Source organism: Schistocerca gregaria, chromosome 2, assembly GCF_023897955.1.
Source record: "Schistocerca gregaria isolate iqSchGreg1 chromosome 2, iqSchGreg1.2, whole genome shotgun sequence".
NCBI lineage: Eukaryota > Metazoa > Arthropoda > Insecta > Orthoptera > Acrididae > Schistocerca > Schistocerca gregaria.
Window position 1 is genome coordinate 392,220,403 of NC_064921.1, and position 23,307 is coordinate 392,243,709.

Here is a 23,307-nt window from a genome sequence, read left to right on the forward strand (position 1 = left end):
TCACCACTGTTACAAATTGATGTAACAAATGTAACACTAGTTTAAGCAACCTTAGCAATAGAATGAGGACTTAAGAACCAATTGTCTTGGTTGCTGCTGAATCTTCTGTATTGTATGTTCTTACCCTGTGAAACATCATCACACTTCTGACATTTCATCCAGAGCTGTGCCGTTAGGTCTGAGGGACCTGAATTTTTGTTTTAACTTTTCCCACTGTATACCTCCCTTCTCCCTGAAGAAGGAACCGATAGTTCTGAAAGCTAAGATGATGACCTAACTTCTACTTTCATGTGTGTGTACTGGCAGGTATTAGCTAGCAATTCTCTCCCCCCCCGCAATTTATTTTTCCCTTGATACAAAATGTGGAGCTTGATCGACATAGAATACAGATATGGTTAGCTGATTAGTAAATTGAAAATGGAGCCTACCATTCTGTGACACGTAAAAACCTCAAAGCTAAAAGTTTAGGCTGCAGACCATTTTTTTTAATTTTTTTGTTAATTTGTAATATGCACAGTTTCCTGTTTCCTTTCCACCGTCATCTAACACAAAGGGAAAGTCTTCATTAAAATATACAGTTGTTCCTGTCAAAAATTAAATGCAGAGTATTAAACTGTGGTACACCTGAATGTATAATGTATGGGGCACAGACACACCAATGCATAGGTTCTATTGTTGGACTAAAAGCCTATTCTTTAGTAAACCTTGTTCGATACACAGAACACGTAATCCTCTCTGGCACCCTGATAAATCCAGCCCGGCACCCAGTTTTAATCTGCCAAGACAATTGATATCAGCACACAATCTGCTGCACAGTGAAAGTTCAATATAGTGTAATCCTGCTTAACCCCACATTTCTGACTGGGAGGAATGCCACGGCCAGGCAAATGGCCTGATCAACTGCACCTTATTTGGCTATCACTTCTATCAGCTCTCTCTCTCTCTCTGATCCATGGCAGCTGACTAACTGTCGAAGAAAATGTTGCCACACCTATGAGCAATGGTTCCCCAACAAGTCTTCTTGGCCACTGAGTCAAGCTTGCCTGTTTCTCTGGACTCTTAACATACCATGGCCCCCACCAAAGTGCTACTTTCTTCTCTTATTTTTGTTGCAGAAGAAAAGAGTAAAATGATTTGCGCCGTTTTCTCTGCCTGACAAATCTGTTGAATAACTTTGAGGACATTTGAGGAAGCCGAGGTAGACGTTTCACTTGATTATGTAGACGTTTCACTTGATTATGCTTCATCTGCTCCAGTGCCTCTTAAATATGCGGATTCAGAAATGGCAGCTGCCAAGAGTGTCTACCCACCTTAGAACTGCCAGTGAGCATTGTAATTAAACTGCACTACTTAATTTAAATCTGAAAAATATCACTTTAAAAGCTGCAGTGGCTTTTTACACCAGGAATACTGTTGCCCACCTTCTGTTCAACAGGAAAGATATTCCACCTGTAGAACAGAGTGCAATGTATAGAATTTTCTGCAGTATGTGTGGAAAGTTATATGTGGGTCATCAGATAGGGCTATTACCACTAGACTAACTGAGCATGAAAGAAGCTGGAGACCGAGAAACAAAGACTCCAACTTTACTGAACATGCTCTAAATGAATGTCATTCATATGATGTAAAATGTGATGTCCTCCATAAATGAACTAAAGGGAGAAAACCAACATTACTTGAAATTCTGGCCATAATAAACACCAATCAAATAGTCCTGACCTGGTCCTTAATGACAAAACACAGTTCCACTACTGACCCACATTAAAGTAGCAGCCAGTTATTATTCCTCTCACCATTAGCTAATAAGCTTGTTATAACTGTTCCACACCCACTTTTCCTAGGTGACTTTCTTCCCCTCCCTTTATTCAGTCTGTTCATCACATTCACCAGTTTGTCCACATGAAACAGTAGCCTATGTCATTATTCGAGTAAAACTGAAGTGATATCAGGTGTTCCCCAGGGAAGCGTCCTGGGACCTCTACTGTTCCTGATCTATATAAATGACCTGGGTGACAATCTGAGCAGTTCTCTTAGGTTGTTCGCAGATGATGCTGTAATTTACCGTCTAGTAAGGTCATCCGAAGACCAGTATCAGCTGCAAAGCGATTTAGAAAAGATTGCTGTATGGTGTGTCAGGTGGCAGTTGACGCTAAATAACGAAAAGTGTGAGATGATCCACATGAGTTCCAAAAGAAATCCGTTGGAATTCGATTACTCGATAAATAGTACAATTCTCAAGGCTGTCAATTCAACTAAGTACCTGGGTGTTAAAATTACAAACAACTTCAGTTGGAAGGACCACATAGATAATATTGTCGGGAAGGCGAGCCAAAGGTTGCGTTTCATTGGCAGGACACTTAGAAGATGCAACAAGTCCACTAAAGAGACAGCTTACACTACACTCGTTCGTCCTCTGTTAGAATATTGCTGCGCGGTGTGGGATCCTTACCAGGTGGGATTGACGGAGGACATCGAGAGGGTGCAAAGAAGGGCAGCTCGTTTTGTATTATCGCGTTATAGGGGAGAGAGTGTGGCAGATATGATACACGAGTTGGGATGGAAGTCATTACAGCATAGACGTTTTTCGTCGCGGCGAGACCTTTTTACGAAATTTCAGTCACCAACTTTCTCTTCCGAATGCGAAAATATTTTGTTGAGCCCAACCTACATAGGTAGGAATGATCATCAAAATAAAATAAGAGAAATCAGAGCTCGAACAGAAAGGTTTAGGTGTTCGTTTTTCCCGCTCGCTGTTCGGGAGTGGAATAGTAGAGAGATAGTATGATTGTGGTTCGATGAACCCTCTGCCAAGCACTTAAATGTGAATTGCAGAGTAGTCATGTAGATGTAGATGTATTCACTTGTAGAACATTTCTGTTTTATATGCTGACATAGTTTGAATATTTGAATATATTGTAATTTAAGATTTATTTGATCACTGTATCTTTAGGTGTTCAAATATGCTTGTGTTTTGTATCAATACAGTGACAAGATGTCACATATCTTTGCACAGCATTCTTTGTATAGCTCTGAATTCTTGCTGAAGTTGTGTGGACTATCTGTTAAGTTATCTGATAATGGCCTAAAAAGCCAAAAGCCGGTTCATAATGAACTAATAAATATTATTGTGGAACATTAGTATGTTGTATTCTTGTTGTTACTAAGATTACCAAAAATACAGCGGTCCGTGCACAATGCATGCGTATAGTCCTGACATGTTTCCGTGCATGTGCACTACACAGAAGTACCCTGATCACTGGAAATACCACACAAATCACAAAGGGAACTGTCTGACTTTTTGTAGAGTCACTCATTCAAATTTAAAATTACAGAGATCTCAGGGTCCTTATTTATTATGTAATTGTTTTTTGTTATTATTTATTAAGTATTTTCTGCTCTCTTGTGTAAATATCATGGAACTATGTTCTGGAAGCGTGTGAACATTATCAATTCCTAGTTGGTTACAACTTCTGTGCGCAGATGACGTGTGTACCAATTTTCTTTATAATCTATAAAACATTTATGTAGCATAAGACTGGTGAAAAGCAGACAGTATCTTTCCCGATTTTGTTGTAAACATGAAATCAATACTGACCATTTCCGTAATTTTTAGTACCTTTCCATAACCGCGTAATGAATGTGTTAAATCTGTAATAATTATGGACAATCTGTAAAAGTCAGCAGATATGTATCACAATTTACAAAATATTTATATTTTCTAGGACATTTCCATTGTTGCAAGTTTCTAGAATGGTAGAATTGGTCTGGATCACTGCCAATGTAGCAACAAAGTACACACATAATTCTTTCCCATCCTCAGAAAAGAGGACACACAGAGAACAAAGCAATTGCTCAGAGGTGGTTGTCCTGTCTCTCAGAGCCATTTATAAATCAATGAAGAAACATGACAACAGACAGCTTCTTTGCATCATTTCAAATTTTTAATTTTTAAGATCATTGAAAAGAAAAATTTATTACTTGGTATGACGAATAAGATACACTGTAAAATGCTTGATGATTAAAGAAGCCAAATGCATTCCACCACCATCCTGTGCCAGACTGGCAACACGGACTGCACGATAACTACATATCAAGAAAACACAAATAGAAATGTCATTCTTCTGAGTATACTGCAGGCTGAAGCAACAGGAAGAAAAGAAGAAACCTGAAACCGTAAGATTCTACAAGGTAACAAAGTGTGGAACTGAATATGGTCAATAAAATGACCCACAAATAACTACAAAGGCTGCTTGTGGCAGATGGTCGATACAAGTCTTCTACAACTTGGCAGACAAGGCACCAAAAAATGCATGAGTTATCTACAAAATAGTAATGAACATGAAAATAGAAAAGAAGAAGTCCATACATCAGCTGGAGATAAAGAGCAGGAAGGACAGGCAAAGCAACAAAGTATAGGACCAAAATCGTCTACAAAGTGGAAGACATGGCAGCCCTGCCTTTGCAAATGCAACAAGATAGTGCCAAATGTGTGAAGTGCCACAAAGCCATGTGTGGAAAATGTGCACATAAATCAGAAATCACCTGTCCTAAGTATGTGTAGAATATGCCAATGACTTGAGTAAAAAGCAAAACAAAGCAGTGTCTAGAATACATGCAATTGTATGAACCATATATATTATATGTGTCTAGGAACTGAAACAGAAGTACAATTTCAAGCAACCAAGATCGCTACTGTACAGCATTTATTGCCATGACGGTTTCAGCAAACTATGTTGCCATCATCAGATCTGTAAAGCACACTGGTAACAGATGTAAAGGCCTGTAAAATAATTTAACACGAACACAAACAATACCATGGAATATAACGTATCTTCTGTAGTACATTTCACTGATTTTACGTGATTTTGATATAACATGCAAAAAGGCAAGAATTAACATGTGGCATGACACTGGTGTGTCTTCTCACTGGTCTCACTTACTTAAAAAGTTCTTGAAATATGGTAGTTAATATAAGAAATCAATTGGAAACGTAACTTGTATGAGTGTGGGTTTTTATTTAAGAGCGAGTGACACACCGTATAGCGATATGAGCTGGGGATCGAGAGGTATTTGAATTTTGATTGAGCGTCGTAATCAGAATTTACAGGAGCAGGTGGTGGCTGCAAGCAACCACTGTTGCCTCATGGGATGATGGAGAGCCCAAAATCAGCCAGTCATTATGGTGGTGGTTCGGAATGTGGCACTGAAATGTCTGAAAAACTGGAATAAGAATACAAGAGAGGCAAGAATGAAAAATTCGATGCAGTTTTCAGGGGCAGACACTCCTTGCCAGTTGGCATGACCCATGCTGTGCAGCTCAGGGAAGGAAAAACAGGTCATCAGAAAATTACACTTTGTTAGAGTTAACAGGAATGGAAAACTATTTCAAGTATTGTTCTGTAAATTTCTCCACCAGAGGAACTAATGTAGGACTTCATATCTATAATAAGGGGAAATATTAGTGAAGTAAATTGTCTGACATTGCTGTAGCCCAAGAAAGTTAGCAGTGGAGTTGACGGAGCACTGTTTGGAGACAACACAGTGGGCACGAGCATATGAAAGATGTGTGCGAAATGGCAGCTCCATCTCACATACGTAATAACTTTCCCCTTTGCTCATTTTAAGTTGAAAATGACTGATTAAGTACAGTCACATAGGCAATGGTTTAAATTGCTGTTGATAAATGACAATACGCCACACACTTAAACATAGGTAGTGCATGGGCTGGGGGGGGGGGGGGGGGGGGGAGAGGCAGGCGACGGGGAGGGGAACAGTTTCACAGCAAGAATGACTATAAAGTTTGTCTAGACAGTACCTCAAGAGGGAGCAGATCAGAGTTTATGAGTACCAACACTCACAATCTAAAAATACACATGATTTCAAACAAAAAGAAATCATCTCAATAGGTAGCACTTTTTTCTTCCAAATCCCAAAGCAGAACAATCATACTTTTGAGTCCAATCCAAATGCTGAGTGTAGCACTTAGAACTGAAAGAATGTTTGTAACAAACAACAATGTACAGACAGAGCAGAACAGAACTAAAATCATGGATGGAGAGTGCTGCTATTTATTCAAACATTGAATATGCCATAATGTAAAAATATTATAAACATATAAAATTTCAAGAACCTTCCAGAAAGTCAGTGACACTACTCAATACTCTACAAGGCATGCAGCACACCTGGCAATAGATCCTCCCTCACAAGGTGACAGTATTCACTGTAGAGGTAACTGTCATTATATTAGCTCTCATGCTGCTTGGACTGAAATAAATCTTAATCATATCTAAGTTGTTAAATGCCTTATCAGCTTGTAAGATAGAAGCAATACAGAGTGACAACAATGTTCATCCTACGAACATAATGCAGAAATTGGTTGAGCTGCAGCAGAATGGAACTCTGATGAACTGTCTCTGAATTCATTTTATAAAGCCATTGAACACCATAGGTATGTGGACCACAAATAATGGCAACTTACTCATCCTTTATTTCAATGTATCCTAATCCAGGAACTCAAAGGGAGGGCACATTTTAGTGAAAAAAAAAAAGATGTTACTGCCATTTCTACGATGACTTGCACAATCACAGGCAATTTGTTGACTATCACTACATTTTGTATTTTAATATGTTATGGAGTTAATGAAATTATTTTCAAAAGAACTGATACTGTTGTGCTATGCTGAGTAGAGTTTTCATGTGGAGAGAGGAAGTGTGGTGTTCAAATGAAGTTACTTTTATACAGGCAATGAGCTGGTCACCATTATTCCTGTCACACTGGCCAAAAACTCTATGAAGACATATTTCAAGACTGATAAATGCAGAGAGCTAGAGCACTCCTCAGGCATATGACTTATCTGTTTACTTTGGTAACCACCAATCAACAGAAGAACAGATAGTATCACATAGTTGACAACGAAGAGTAACTGAAGAATGCACTTGCACTTTGTGAGTGAGTGGTGCTGCTGATGGACGGGACAGTTCAGCAAAAACACTGCTGACAGTAAAGAATACTTAACTCAACTTTGATACATGCTTTGTTGTGGCTCATTGAGGCAGAACACACCTCACTTCATTCACCACAGCTGGTGCTGACATAGGAGCAGTGGCTTCCACCCTGATGAGAGGATGCTATATAAGTGTCTTGCTCCATCCTGAGAATGGCCAACAGTCACTGTAGGCCATGGTCATGACGTCAGTGGCATGCTACTTTTCTGTTAGTGACGATACCTGGACTTTGAACCCATGGCAGCTGTTGGCAATGCTCAGTCTTCTTGATGTCTGGCGTGACTTTGGCTTCACGGTGGTGCTGCTAGACTCTGGCAAAAGGAATGCTTCTGCCTCAAAATTTACGCATATTTATATCCCTCCAAGGTGAATTTGTTTCACTAAATCCTAGCACCTCGTCACGCCACCCATAACAATAGACTTGCCCTTGTGTGGTGACACTGACCCACATGCTATGGTTATTACTGCTGCACAGTGCAGTTTTCCACTGAGTGCAGCTGTCCTTGTCTTGCAATCAGTCCCCTTGCATTCATGTCATTCTTATCCCCATGTCACCACACTGTGGCTACCAGCATTCAAGCACTAATGTAGTACTTCATGGCAGCTTTCTCGCTGCTTCTTATCACTTTTTTTTATAAGACTTTGTAGTAACAATACATTGCCCACCTCCAAGGAGAAGACCTGGCCCCTTGGGTCTTGCTTCAGCACAGTTCGCTATCAAAATTATCTCCATCCTTAATCTGTAAAACAAGTACATACATACTACTAGATTGGCTATTCTTAACTATGATACAGTTACTGTGTTCAGTTTCATAAATGTATTTTTCGACCCTCTATCGGGGAACCCAGTCTATGGGAATTAATATTATCCCAGCATCAGGTTTCAGAACGTCTCATTGTCTCAAATACATAAAAACTAGGCAGAGCAAATTCAGAGTCACTATAGTGCTAGGAATTGTGACACTCAAGGTCACGGTTATTCGATTTCTACCATCCCGTTACTGTTCCACATGATGAAGCAATTGCTCTGCACAGCTGCAATGCTTCTGGACAGCTATCATTTGACCTAGTCCAGGCTTGGTTACTAAGTGTTGTTTAGGAACGCTAAGTTTTGTTTGGACAACATCTCTAGAAGATCACTTGGTCAATACAGCTGTGGATGCGTCAAATTCAATAGAGTAACTCCTGTCACTGTGGATGATAAATGAATAATAGGCCTCTCGATGTAAAAACTTAAGACTCCATTGATCAACAATCCACTATCTTTCGATTCCAAATGTCTTGCTCGAATGAGCTTTTCTTGCTCTACTAGCAACCACTACTACACCATCATACACTGAGTACAAGCAATGCTTACCCGCTCTCTGAAAATACAGCTTTGGTTCCACCACCACTTTTTGACATGGACATCCCACTGCTTCACTCCTGAATAACACTATGATGCATGTGCTTCCACCCGCTGTGACCTCACAAGTCAGGCATACAGTGGCCACCCCCCTCTGACATTGCTGAAGCTCAACCTTGATCATCATCATGTGTCAATCCCCATTTTCTACCCCTTCATGTCTTATTTACACGAATCTCCCAACTGCTGTGAGCTTCACTGTATATGTGTGCACAAATAACATTTAAACCATGGATGCTAGCTCACTACCAGAATCCTCACTGATACGTACCACCATGCACTATCTGTTATCACACCCATGGTTGCTCCATGGCAGAAGAATGGCAAGTTCTCACTGCATGCCTTCATTACCAACTGGAATTCTGGGTGTAATTCCCCTTGCAACTTTCTGAAACCCCTCTGATACTGTTCAAATGATGTAACTGTCTGTGTAGTGCCTGATGAACAGATTTCTGGAAGTTCGTCAACTCCACTCTCGTGTCCCAGGTATTACGAGGTGCTTTGAAAAGTTCTTGGAACAGAATAGAAAAAAAGTACTTAGATCACTGAAACTTTTTTTTTTACGTTTCAATGTAGTCTCCTTGTAGATTAATGCACTTGGTCCAACGATGTTCCAGTGCTTTGATCCCATCTTGAAAATGAGTTTCCCCCCAGGCCTGCAAAATAGTTGTCAATTCTGACTATCAATTCTTTGTTTGAAGTGAATCTTCACCCACCAAGAAAAATTTTCAGTTTTGGGAAGAGAGGGAGGTCTGACGGAGCCTTATCAGGTGAATAAGGCAGTTGTGGCAACAATTCATTCTTTATTTCATGTAAATTTGCCATGGTAATGGCACATGTGTGCAGGGGTGCATCAAGACTCGCAGCATCCACCTTACAGATAATTTTTTCCATTTCTAATACTTCAGTTAAAATATGATATACCCTTTCAGATGACATCTGGCAAGCTTGAGCAATTTTTACAAGCACTTTCAATCACCGATCCTCCATGACCATTTTGTGCACTTTTGCAACGATTGCTGGAGTAGCGGCACACCTTGGCTGACCACTACGCGAATCATCACCTAATCTCTCCCCATCACATTTGAATTCATTTGTCCACTTGGCAACAGTTGAATATGAAGCAGCAGAGTCGCCCAGTGTATTCCGGAAATCAACATGAATGTCCTTTGCTTTCATACCTCTCTTTACGAAGTACTTAATCACTGCTCAAATCTCAATTTTTTCCATCTTCGCAAATCACTATGCAGGAACAACAACAGAGCCACATCACTGCCACAGCTCTCTTCCAAGAGTACTGATGTGGCACATGTTACAGGCAACAGTCCAACGAATATCACGTGAACAAATCATTGCGCTAGCACTGACCTCTCGTGGTGATTCCGAGAACTTTTCAAACCACGCTCGTATCCTCCAGAGACTGCAATAGTCTTGCCAGCATTATTCTTGCATATGAAGCTTGCATACATGCTTGAACTAACTCCAAATACTGGTTAAGAATGCAAGGCGAAATTCTGGCATATTCTATTAACTTCCAGAGTAAACTGTTGAAGCATGCATGTGGTGTTCAACACTCACTTTCTATGTTAACAATCTGAATGGAATGTCACTCCATGGCTGCGTTATTTGCCTCCACTAACCCGCTTGTTGATAAAAATTGCGGAAGCGCAATTCTGATCAATTCACTCAAGTCGTTTGTATCTGCATCTATCTCTTGCATCCATCCAAAATGTTTTTACCCTCCTTGGCTCCATCTGCTCCTTCAACTGTGCATATGCCCCAAGCCACTTTTTGTCTTCCTTTGACACCTCCTTAAGCATTTAATACTTATTTGCTAAATACTGAAGCCCTGAAAACACCACCTCTAAACTCCTTATTTTGTTTCACAATTCCTATACATTAAATACTAAACCCAATGACCATCTGATGGCTGGACAATACTATGTCTTGCTGCCTGAAAAATACAACTCCTCCATCCAGACGATGATTTTGGAACGCCTCACTCCACCCCGATCAAAGAACAGCACTGCCAAAAGTAGCATTCTTCTGCTCTTGCCTTTCTCCATATGGCAACCTGAGAACAGGAATCATTATTAGCTCCCGTCAGACTGGGACCATAATCACCTCCTCTTGGACAGGGATCATTATCACATCCCCTCAGAAGCCTGTTGTCTCCAAACAGCATGTCTTATATCACACTAAAAATAATTCCCACTTTAACATAATATATAACCTTATCTGAAATAACTTCAATAACCTGAGCAACAAAATGAGAATATCCAAAACGCAATACATATCAACTAACTCCTCGGCCTCAACATATACAGAGCCTTAGGCACAAAGACCACCTCTTCCTGCTTCTTCCTCATCTCCTTCCTTGACTTCATTAATAACCCTCATGTGCTTCTGCCACTTCCTTGAATAGTTGTGTGTCATTGGCCTCACTGGCAACTTTAAACATTAATTTACTGGTGATGTGATTTCAATTACTTGGTACAAGCCTTGGGACCATTTACAGATTTGGTTTTTTTCCCCCTTTTCAGAATATAAGGACTTGAATCACCCCCCTTTCACCCACTTTGTACTGAGGTAATGTTACCACTCGCTTTACTGTCTCTTCTTGCTTCTCCAATGCCTTAGTAATTGCTTTGTGGGCCTTGTTCCACATTTTTGTCACAGTTCTTCCAAATTATCAGTCCAACTCTACATTCCTGTCTCCTTTCTGTCTAATCAGGTTGAATGGTGATGCATCTTCTTACACATTCCACATCAAATAGCAACAACCCTGTGTTAAGTTTGCACTTTGAGGTTATCTGCACTCACTATGCAGGATAAACTCGTGTTCCAATCCGACTGGTGCACATTCACATAATAATTAAACATCTTCGCAGTTGTCCGATGAACTCGTTCCATCCTCGCATTAGCTTCAGGATGAAATGATATAGTTCTTAATGTTTCTACTTTTAACATTTGTCACAACTCTTTTACTGGGCCTGACATGAAGTTTGTTCCTTGGTCTGTAATTATTGACTCTGGCATCCCAAACTTCATTAACAACCTATTAATTAATGCTTGTGTGTTTGTGACTGCCTTTTGGTCTGGCATTGGTACCATTTTGATGTAATGAGAAAAATGATCTACAACGGCCACACAATACAGTTACCAGCTGGTGGTTTTTTTTTTTTTTGTTTTTTTTTTGCAGCGGCAGCAGCAGCACTGGAACTGAAATTTTTCTGTCTCGCTTTTGCTCATAATGGTTAGTTTCAGGCACTAGGAACAAAGTGACTGTTAATTCAGTTCTGCCACTGACTACTATCCATTGCTTTCTTGCATGCACTGCACAGCATGAGGTTGTGGTTAGATTAAGACACAAATTTAAATTCAAAGCTACAGAATGTGTCATATGCTGCAGTTCAGTCATTGGTCACATAAAATCAGTTCAACAGAGCATGCCACATTTCCATCATACCTCGTGGCAGCCGCTTCCTAAATTGCTCCGTATTACATGTTAACAGCATTTGTGAAGTGACCTGTCATGTTTGGATGTCAGCTATAACTGAGAGGTAGCTGGCACCCATGTGGCTACCGCTCATTAGCAGCAAGTGACAGACATCAACTATCAAGTAATTTTAATGGGAATATAGGTTGTCAAGTGGCCACTTCTTTTTTTTACACTTCGTACGCTGAAGAAAAATACAAAAACATTCTATTTTAAGACAACGGATAAATGTTGCTCTGTGAATTCAATAATAGTTTCTTTTTTCACATAATGTCAAATATTTGAAGAAATTCATTGTTCAAATGTACTCAATTCTACTGAGCTGAATGTGATGTTGCTGAAAGTGTGGCATGAAATTTATCATTAAGATATATACAGTATTTAAGAAAAAATCTTGTTAGTTATTTTTTATGTGACAGCAACCAAAAAAATTCAATTTTTTCCGAGTTAACTGTCTTTTATAAATGGCGACAAACATTGCCACTGAAAACAGACACACATCCCAAAATAATGCATGAGACGTAGAATGGGAAGAAACACAATGGCAGAGGGGCCACTAGTACTATAATGTCTAGCTACCCCTTGAAGATCTTAGTTTACAGACTGGACATTTGGCAGATCAGATCTGATTCCCAAGATAAGAATGATTTTCTATCACAGAAACTTCTCCCGCCACCACCACAGGTTAAGCTTTACTGACTTCCAGCTCGTTTATGTGAGGAAAGATCAAATACTCTCAGAATCATTTTAGACACCTAGGCTAATTGTCTATCACCAAAGACAGCTTTTGTACCATGAGAGAGACTGACTGTCAGCTGATAGTGTCCTATACACACATTGCTTAATCTTTTCTTTTTAGAAGTCATTATATGAGAGTCATCCAAAATGTAGAGAATGCTTGCACACTATACCTAGCACCAATCCCCTCCCACTGTGACTGCTAGTGAGCCAGTTAGCGCCTTCCCCCATCTCAGTGTGAGCTGAGTTTTGCTGTCAAGCAGCCAGGCCTCTTTGCTTTGTAAGCTTTTGAAATAGTGGCACCCACTGAAAATCCCACCAAATGCGAAATACAGTGTCATTCTTTTCTGAATGCAAAAAAGTTTGGCATGTCAATATTTATATGCATGCAAAGAAATGGTGATAGTGCAATGAACAAGTCTTGAACAACATGGAACGTTGGCAGCAAAGGTGTTTCTGATTCATGACAATTCATGGTCTCATGCATCAGCACATACACAGCAAAAACATCAACATCTTAGGTGGAAATTTTTTTTACATCCTTCTTACATCCCTGACTTGGAACTAATTGATTCTCATTTATTCCCAAAACGAAAGGAATTTTGGGGTGGAAAACAGTTTTAAGTATGAACACCTTAAATAATGACATACTAGCTCAAATATTTGTCGGTAGGATACAAAATTAGAAATTAAAAATTGGTCCTATGTTGCAGTAAGTGTCTTGACAGTTATAGAAACTACACTGAAAAATAAAGTAGGGTACTGTAACTTTGAAAATAAATTTTTTTAAATTCTGTAGGACCCTCATATAATCACAAGATAAAATCATAAATACGATTTGAATGAGTATTTGTATTATTCTTTATATTACTTCCCTTAGCAATCTACTAACTGTATTGCACAAAATACTGATGCTCATTACACCAATATCTCAACAGGTGTAGACTTTTTCATGACTTCTGGTAATGAGAAAGTGCCCCCAATTTTCCCAAAATTTGGCACACATTCCTATGCACCATCCACTGCTGAAATTAAATGAAAATTTGGCCTATAGTTGAACACCTCAGCCACAAATCCTGAAGTTAGTACATGCCCTGAAGAAGTATGATGACAGATGAGAGTTAATGGTCATGTTATGTGAGACAAAGTGGGTGTGTATGGTCTCTCATTATATACATAAGTAAAGGACTGAAATGTATCATGATAAGCCATGGCCAACTCAGACTGTAATGATCTTGACAAAATGATTTATGAATAAAGGCTATTGCCTTACAGATGGTAATTACTACCCATCACCTCAACTCACTGACTCACTTGCTGCATAGAGAATGTGTATGCATGGAATTGTGCGTTCATGCGCAAGAGATATGCCTCTATCATTTTCATTATAAGAAATGAAAGCAATTCAATGGGAGGACCAAACAAATGTCTATCTTGACAACAATTCACAATGCTGAAATGAAGGCAAAGCCAAACCCAGGTAACTCATTGGCTGGAATTTTCTGTCAATTTTATTGTGAAAAAGAAAGAAGGGAATTGAAGTATCATTGTAATGACTGTGATGTCACCCTCTACAGTATTCCCTGCTTTGGTGCTTATCACACAGCTATTAACATTTAACATTTACATTCACTGCAACACCCATGGTCTGACTTAATATCTGGGGGAAGTTTCAGGACACTTGACTCAAATTCAAGTGCACAAATATAGCTAGGAATTTATTCATGATGATTTCCAAAACATTTTAACTTACTGAGTTTTAAGAGCTCTCTTCATATGTCTATATGCAATTATTTCATTAAAGGACTTTTCATTAGTTAAAAAAAGTGCTATTTTTTGGGGAACAAAACTTCTGAAAAAAAAAGAGATATATTCAGGGGTTACTACCGCTTAAAAATTAAATTTTTTACTTCTGTAAGAAACAAAACTATGGGTTTTGTATGTCCTTCATTCACCTACTTACATCCAGTTTCCTCATGTTTTCTTCAGAAAGTTTGAATTCCTCATCATTGCCACACACAACTTTCCTTTCAAAATCTTCAGAAGGTTCACTTTCCAGTTCTCTCAGAGATGATACAATTGATGATTTCTTACACTGAAATACTCTGAACAGTGTAGCCTGCAAAATAATAATTAAATAGCATGATCTAATATACTACCAGCCCACAATACTTTTTTACTTCTGATCATAACTAAAATAAACATGGCAATAGTCTTGTAGTGAATGACATATAAGTTTTGTAACTGGAGTGCATCCATAATAGTAAAATTTGCAACCGTGCACACTATATTAACACACGGGGCAGCAAACACACAAGAAAAACAACCCAAAAACATCATATACCCCGAAACATAACCGAAGTGCAGGTCAGGAAGATAGATAGATAAATCATGAAAACAACTGTCAAATAAATAATTTCTGTTCAGTCTCTGAGCATGTTTGAAATGCTTGGAACAGAAACATTACTTTGGAATAGGACATACAATTTTAATATGGAGAGATTTCATAAAAGTATAAACAAAGCATACAGGGTTAGGATCGAAGAAAAGCCTATTGTTCAATAAAGCATATAGGACAATTAATGATGCCCTAAATCATAATGTCCATGAGCTAAACTAGAAGTGTATGATTTTCCTCCCACAAAGTTGCAGCATGGATTTGCAGAGGACGACGCAGCACAAAAACCTTCTACAAGCATGTTAGCTGACTTTCTTATCGGGAAGCTAAACTGGCGATTTCACACACTGATTTATTTGTTGTTGAAGCTCTGCATCCACAACACATGACCTGTATGATAGAATGTTGTGTTGAGGGATAAAACCACTACCAACTGTGTCAATTGCATAATCACATCTTCACTTTCAAAGAAGGATATAAACTGCACTACAAACAGAAACTGCCTAATCAGAAGGAATACCTTTCACAGATGTTTGATTAAAATGTTCCAACTTCTCACAAAACCAAAACATTTGTTGTCAATTAACTAAATCAAGAATGAAATGTTCACCCTCTGATCTGTGGCTCAGTATTCTTAGTCATGGGCCCACTACAAAAACTCCCTCATGACAAGTGGTGACAGATACACACACACTTAAAAAAAAAAGGTAGGACAATGAGGGTCAAAATACTAATCAAAATAAGTTGTCAAATCATCAAAAGAAAATTAATGGTAGCCTTGCAAGTGATGCTCTCAACTATCAGGTTGTATAGTGAAACCAAGCTTAAAACAAAACTAGTTTTTTTCTCCATTACTGTTGACGAAGTTTAATACCCACAACTTGCTCGGAAAGAAGTTTTCACATTTCATTGACACATGTTACTGGTATACAGTTCAAGCATCCTGCAACGTCAATGATATGCAGCCAAAGCAGTTTATGGTAACTGAAGAAAACTTCCCAAGTCAAGATTACTAAAAAAGCATTTTATTGTATGACCAGTTTCAACAGTGCTATGTTGTAGTCATTGGCTCTTATATTTTTGGATTGTTAGAACACATTATCGATCAGTGTTACAAGTAGCTTAACAATGCGTATGTACATGCCACTACCAAGAATTTCACTACACATCAGCATGTCAAAATGTAAAAATATTATATAGAAACATAAAACTAATTATACAGTGTAGATTGCATTGCCTTCTCTGTCAGTTACCAGCTAGTAGTAAACATAAACAATTGCAACTGGCACAATGTAGTTAATTTTATGTTTGTACATAATACTTCTACATTTGAAATGCTGATGTGTAGTGATCTTCATAGTAGCTGTGTGTACTTAAGCAATGTTACGGGACTTTTAACACTGATGGATGCTAAAAATTCAAAAGCATATGAACCGATGACAACACCATTGGTCTGTTGAAGCCAGTCATATAATAAAAATGTTTTTTAGCAATCTTGGCTTGTAAAGTTTTCTTCTGTTATCACACATTACAGATTGCCCCAGACTGATCATGTTAGAAACATACAAGGCATTTTACATGTTGCAAGCATGTATTCAATGCAGTCTAGCAGTTGTTAACATGGAAACAAAAACAGCAAAGTACAAAATTTGGTTGCTAAAATAAAGAGCACGATTTAGTGAAATTGGAAGAGGAGATCACCAGAGTGTTAATGTATTTTGTGGAAAATTCTGGTTATTTGATCATTCTGGGTGTAAAAGACATTTGAGTCGGTATTGTCAATGTATATACACTCCTGTTGAGATCAGTCATCTTTTGTTTTTGTTGTACTAAAACAAATTATTGTGATATCAGATAACTGTGTAAGGAATTGAAATCAATAATATACAACTATGATTGTTGAGATGAGTGGCAGAGCAGATTACATTTTTAAATAAGCAAATGAGCTACCATTTGAAGATCCCAACATAGGAGTTAAAGGAGTATGGGACCTCTGAAGGTTAGTACTGAGATGCAAATAATTTAATAAATAAGTGTGGTCAATCTGAAAGTTACATTACATTCCTGTGATCAATTTTCACAGAAACTGAGTGGCAAAAACAGAATGAATTTTGTATGAGATGAAGGAGTAGGGGAAGGATACACAACACTTTTTGGAGAAGAAGTGTTGTACCAATGAAACCTTGAAAAAGAATATGTAATAGTGGGGATGCGAAGCTTGCCAGCTTAATGGCCCCTAAGGTAGAAATCTTCTGACCATTAAGGTATAGATTAGATGCGACATAATGCAAGAGTGAATAAAACAGCTAAAAAGTGTGAAAGTGTGAAGTAAAGGTTGGGGGTAGTAAAGTATTTTCAATAGAACTTATACATATGTGATAGTGAGGTAGAAAGATAGTTTCAATAAATGTTACAGAAACAAGGAGGCAGGAACATCCAGTGATGTGTGATGCGGTGCATGGAATCAGTTTGTTGTCCAACTAGACAAGGAAGGCCCCTCTGGGACATGCTTAGATTTGCAGAGCTTCCTCAATCATTTGGTGTGACTTAGTGACTTATTGTTAGATTAGCACTCCAAAGGTCCGGGGTTCAATACTCAATCAGTCTCACGAAATTTTCTGTAACTTGTAGCTTCTTTTTGCTCAAGCAATGATTTGTTAATGTGAAGAATATCAAGTTTCACTCTTGGTCCCCCCTGTAACTGGCTGAGTAAATCAGTTCAAGATGCAATGAAGGCAATGGCATATCTCACACCAGGATCATGTCTAACAAAAGCACAGTGCTAATTAAACCAATCTTTGAGATGAAGATAGCTTTACTGATCATGTAAGGGATTTGTATGTTGTAGCAGGATTACTTATGACATAAGTCATAAATATCTGCCATAGGAAAAACATTTTGCTAAAACTCAGTAAACAGTATGTTTCAAAATTTTTGGTAATTCTGGCCCTGGTGTAACCTCCAAGACATATCTGGGCTTTAGCAAATTTAGTTTTGGATTTAAAATATGGAGAATTAGATATTTATTTACCATCATAGTAGAATAGTGTTACAAGTGCTTCACAGCAGTTGAGAAGGAAGAACATGGCTACTGAATACACTTAGAATAATTGCAGGCAAATTATTAGAGTGGGGAACAATTTATTTGTAGAGGGATGCGATTTTACAAAATTTATTAATTTTCCTATACAGTATAATACTTTAATTGTGGCTGTGCAGTAGTTTTGTTGTCTGGCAATAGAGCAGGGAATATAAAATTTATGAGATTGACTGCATCTGTGTATGGAGTAATCCAACCTCTGAAGACAGCAACATGCCATATAACAACAACCATACTTACATACCTCTTAGTACTAGCAGTTCTTAAAAAAAAATCACCTACAGTAACTAATCCAACAGAGTGAGTCACTGGATGTGTACCTGTGAGTAATAAACAGAAATGTATGTAATGAGGCGATAATAAGAAGCTCACACCCTGCAGTAAGCAAGATTGCCAACATTCTGGAAAAAATTATACCTATTAAGATTATAGAGGTGTTATAAAAGGTATCACTCATGGAGCACAAGCAGTCAGCTTGGAGGCTGATAGAATTAAGCAGTGGTTACTATGGGCATCACAGTGAGCCAGTTAAGCAACTTATGGACAATACAGGGCAGTCCTGGTTTTCGACAATGCTACAACGAAATTTTATTTATTGTACACATACTATAAAGTAGAATGAATACATGATTCATCTGTACGTGACGTGGGTATAAAAGGAGTGAAATTTAGTACATAAAGCTGCTATCTCTTACTCCAACCCAACTGGATATCGAGTTGTGCTGAGCTTGAATGATATAACAGGTACATCATTTCACAGGGCTTCAACTCTATGCTAGTGCTTGCCAATTAGAGGGACCGGCACTCAAGCTGGCCTGCTAGAGGTGATGTGTCAGTGTCCTGACAAGGCATGACCAGATTTTTTAATGGTTGTAAGACGTGAGAATGTGATGGTCCACCGTATCCTGGTAGGTCAGGACAGCATGGACAACATCAAGTTTTGCAAAACCTTGTTAAAACACATCATGAAGAACACAACAATGCACAGCTACTGGCTTTGATATGTCAGAAATGTGTACCCAAAGGCACACCATACCATCAAGCAATGCTGCGTTCATATGATAGTGCTGAAGATGAGGTCGAATGGAAACTGGCAATGCTAATTCTCCTCCGAGTCCTGCAGGTGGATAAATCTATTGTAGTGCAGTATACATGACCTGAACTCATATGGACAGACAAGTTGGCACTCCTGTGAGTAATTTTCATTTGGTGTACCACTTTCTCTGCTGATGTGTAATGTGAAGTCACTATAATGGTCACTGTACTGACAGTCTGTGGCGAGAGAGACACTGTCGCGCTGTCTGTGAGGACACTTGTCTTGCTGCAAATAAGCCCATTTCCTGACTCACAGTATGTGACAAGGCTGTACAATGGCCAAGCCAAGAATATGACGGCTTCTCAGGTGCTAGTTACAAATTATATTCTTTTTCATCCTTACGTATTTTGTTTCTCAGAGAAATATTCATGGAAGACGTGACAAGGCTGGGAATCAAACGTGAGACACAGACATGGTAGGCTAGCATTTTACCCCACAGCTATAAGAAATGTCGAGGAAAATCGACCTTGCTTTAAAATGGTCAGAAAAATTTAAGTCTATTTTCTTAAGTATTTTTTAATGTTGCATCGAACTGCTTTGGCAGATGTATATTTGAGTTCTGAGCTTCACGTACCATAAATACTAAAAAATTACAAAAATCTGATTGTCGTGTGGTGCCCTTGTAAGTTATCTTACCTTATATGCAGAATGGTGATGGTACTACTCCTAATTAGTTAATGTAGTTGCACTGAAATGCTTATCATTTATCTGTACAAACATGTAATGTCCTTTGCACCAGTGTGACATTAATTTATCAAGTTTATTTAGCACAACCCAAGTATAATTTCTTACATAAGATGTAAGTAATATAAGAGCCCATGTGCAGTTGTTCATTACAATTAATTCATGAAGAATGGTTTAGAGAATTGAGGAGAAATTTTAGTTTTGTGGGTTTATTCAGAATAATTATTATGTGACATTAGACTGAATGCTAATTTGTCTTTCTGAGAACTTTCCTCTCCTAAAAATGTAATCAACTATTTCACAATTACAGTGGAACTTTGATTTTACATTCCCCATTTTTAATGTTTTTCACAACTCTACACCATAAATTCGTAGCCCCTGTGTAAAACCCATAAGATCAATGCTAAAAATTCCCTGATTTTTCATTTATTCCTAGTAAATTTTACCTCAATTCTGAGTTCTCACTCAATGTCTCACTTTATTTCATCCCGTTTTCTTCCTAATGGCATCTGATGTGACTGTACAAGTTATAAGTGGCACAAAAGACAGATGGTTCACATCATGGGTGGTGGAGGAGTTAAGGGAATATTTTATGGCTATTGTGGAGAGGGGAGATGTGGAAGACGAAATGGCGACATAATCCACAATTGGTGTTACCAACACAACTTCTAACATTTAGCTTCACAGCACAACTATGGTGAAATTACTGCTACACTGCGGCGGCAATGGAAGAACTAGACAGTTAACATGGAGTAATCTGGACCGAGCCCAGCCACCACCTTTTCTTGTACCACTTGCAACTCAGTGTCATATTTTTGCATGTATTTCTGATGTACTGTATTCAACAACAATATCGAATGTCAATCTTTTAAATTCAAACAGTGAATCTCTAAAGGATATGCTCAGTCATAATTGAGGAAACATCGGCCACTTCCAGCTAATGAACTTTTATTGGCTGGTGACTTGTTAAGTCATCCAAAGCCAGTGTAGCCACGATACACATGTAAAATGAGATCACCTAATGGATGTGTGGAGGGGGGGGGGGGGGGGGAGAGGCCTTTCAGTGAAAGGAGTGCAGGTAGGGGTGAAAGCATTTTAAGTGCTGAAAATATACTTTTTGTTCAGATGATGTATTATGACAGAGATGTCATACAGAAATAGAACAAGGGCTTTGCAATGACAGATTTTGAAGACTTTTGTGTTCATGAACATGATTCAGTTGCAACAATTACCTACATTACTCACGTATATATTTTACACTGCACATACCACACACTGTAGATCATAAAGATTGGCAGCAGTGAGAGCATGAAACTAAACTGTAACACTTGAGTTTTCTTTCAAATTTACATTTTACATAGTGTACAGAAATATACTGAGTCGGCTTCTAATATGCTTGTAATGCAACTGGAAAAGTAAATTCATTTTTTCACGTCTCTGTTTCTCTCATCAAGCCTAAAATAATACTTTAATGGTGATGAGCATGTGATGTGCGGCTCATAAGAAAAGCATTAAACATTTACAGCAAGGGTGACAAAGTATGTCATTAATCAGACGTTTGCATCTCTGCTTACGGTTTAACCACATAAATTTCAAAAGAACTGATAAAATTCATTACCACAAATTAATGTATAAACATTATATAGTACACTTAATTTCCTTCGCTTACACTGATTTTATACAAAGTGCTGCAGAGGATTGCGATTTTTAGTTGTAAATGCCAATTGCATGTGTTTTTGCTCTTTATTATTTTATTTCTTTTGGGCTGGGGGGGAGGGGGGGGGGGGAGTTACCATTTGCTTTGATTCTGCATTTTTCATCACTTTTGTGTTTTTAAAGTCTGGCCCACTTGAAAACATATAATAGGGATTTCACTATATTTTATACGTGTAATTTCAGATACCTCACGGAAGAATAGCCTGGGTTAGAGCCCCAAAAACTGGCAGCCTGCACACTGTGCAAACAACACACAAGTGCATTTAAAGGTCCTGTTTTAACTGAGGTCCGTCTTGTAGTGGGAGAAACCTTCGGCAAGTTTCATTCACACCTGAACAACCCTGGGCTCATTCCGAAAGTACATGGAGAGACCTGAATTACATACTTGATTATATGGCATTAAAACAGTAACTGAGTTTTCATAAGAGCTTCACCATAGAGCAGATGTAATGGTGTATTTTGTACCCATAGTCACCTTTTAACCTCTGCCTGAAAAATGCCAAACCTTATATCCACCTAAACACTGATAACTTTCTAGTCATCGTTTAACAGGTGTTTGGTTGTGCTAGTGATTGCAGCATCAATAGGTTACGAGTAAGAGTAAAGTATTGTTGAAACTGCAGCAGTGGTGTACTACTAACTTTGATTCAGTAGATTGTGATGTCACAAAGTATTTAAGGGTGAGAGGTATGGCACATGTGATGTTTTGCTGGTCACCAGTGTTTTGTCAGTGACTGTGTGTCTTTTGTCTTTGGTCACTGTTAGGAAATGAGCTTTTGTCGAGTGGATATGTTGCCGAGCAGCCATGTAAGATAAATACTTTAACTTTTTGAAGGACTTACTGATTTTGCACAACTTTATGAAATCTAGCTCTGTTTACGGGATATGAAGCTGTTATGAACTGCTGCTGCAGTTGACATCATTATTTGTGTACGATGGACTTGCAGAACAATTTTCGCAGTGGTTATTCAGGATAACTGATCATGGAAAACTGCACTTTCAGATCTGAATGTTCACTGTTGAAATTGTGAATTACAGTCTTGTTAAATGAACTTTGCTCATACGTGTTTCTGTATTCACGGCTATTCTAGCGCTACATATATTAATTATTCAACAATGGAAAATCCAAGATGGACTGTAACAATATTGCCGCAGGAGAAGCTGAGTAGCTCCGTGGTGTAGTGGTTACGATACTTAACTGTTGCATGGAGAACTGCGAGTTCAAAACTCATCTGGACTGTACAATTTTAATTTCTATATTTGGTTCGAGTACATTCTAGAAGTATCCACAAATGTCGAGAATCATTGTACTGGAATATTTTGTAGCTCTATATATACTGTATGTGTTCCAGCCAGAGGAAGTTCACTCCGCACTCTTGTATGTGCACGTGCTGAATAAACCTTCATTAAGTGAAGTTAGTGTTCCTCATTCATCTACTTACACCTTCTTCTACGTAACATTATTCTGGTGGAGGCACCAGGTATTGAAACTTGTGATAGTGCACATTACTGATGACACAGTGGCTCCCATTAGGCCACGACAGAGCCGCCATTTACGTGGCGAGAAACCCGAGTTCGAACCATATTCAACAGATGGCAATCTATCGGAGACAGAAGAAGAAGAAGAGGATGTTATGATGGCAGCAACTGTGTGCCACCACATTAG

The 23,307-nt window shown here is 38.5% G+C and overlaps 2 protein-coding genes across 7 annotated transcripts in view; one reads left to right on the forward strand and one right to left on the reverse strand.

Annotated features, from left to right (window-relative positions):
• Positions 1 to 23,307, forward strand: part of LOC126321776 (uncharacterized) — a 165,369-nt gene that overhangs the window by 90,532 nt on the left and 51,530 nt on the right. The window lies entirely within an intron of this gene.
• Positions 1 to 23,307, reverse strand: part of LOC126321732 (protein regulator of cytokinesis 1-like) — a 208,369-nt gene that overhangs the window by 90,086 nt on the left and 94,976 nt on the right. For all 4 annotated transcript variants that reach the window (XM_049994214.1, XM_049994212.1, XM_049994210.1 and 1 more), the window contains exon 6: positions 14,611 to 14,766. In XM_049994214.1, coding sequence (XP_049850171.1) covers positions 14,611 to 14,766 — 156 coding nt within the window. The remainder of the gene's footprint in view (positions 1 to 14,610; positions 14,767 to 23,307) is intronic.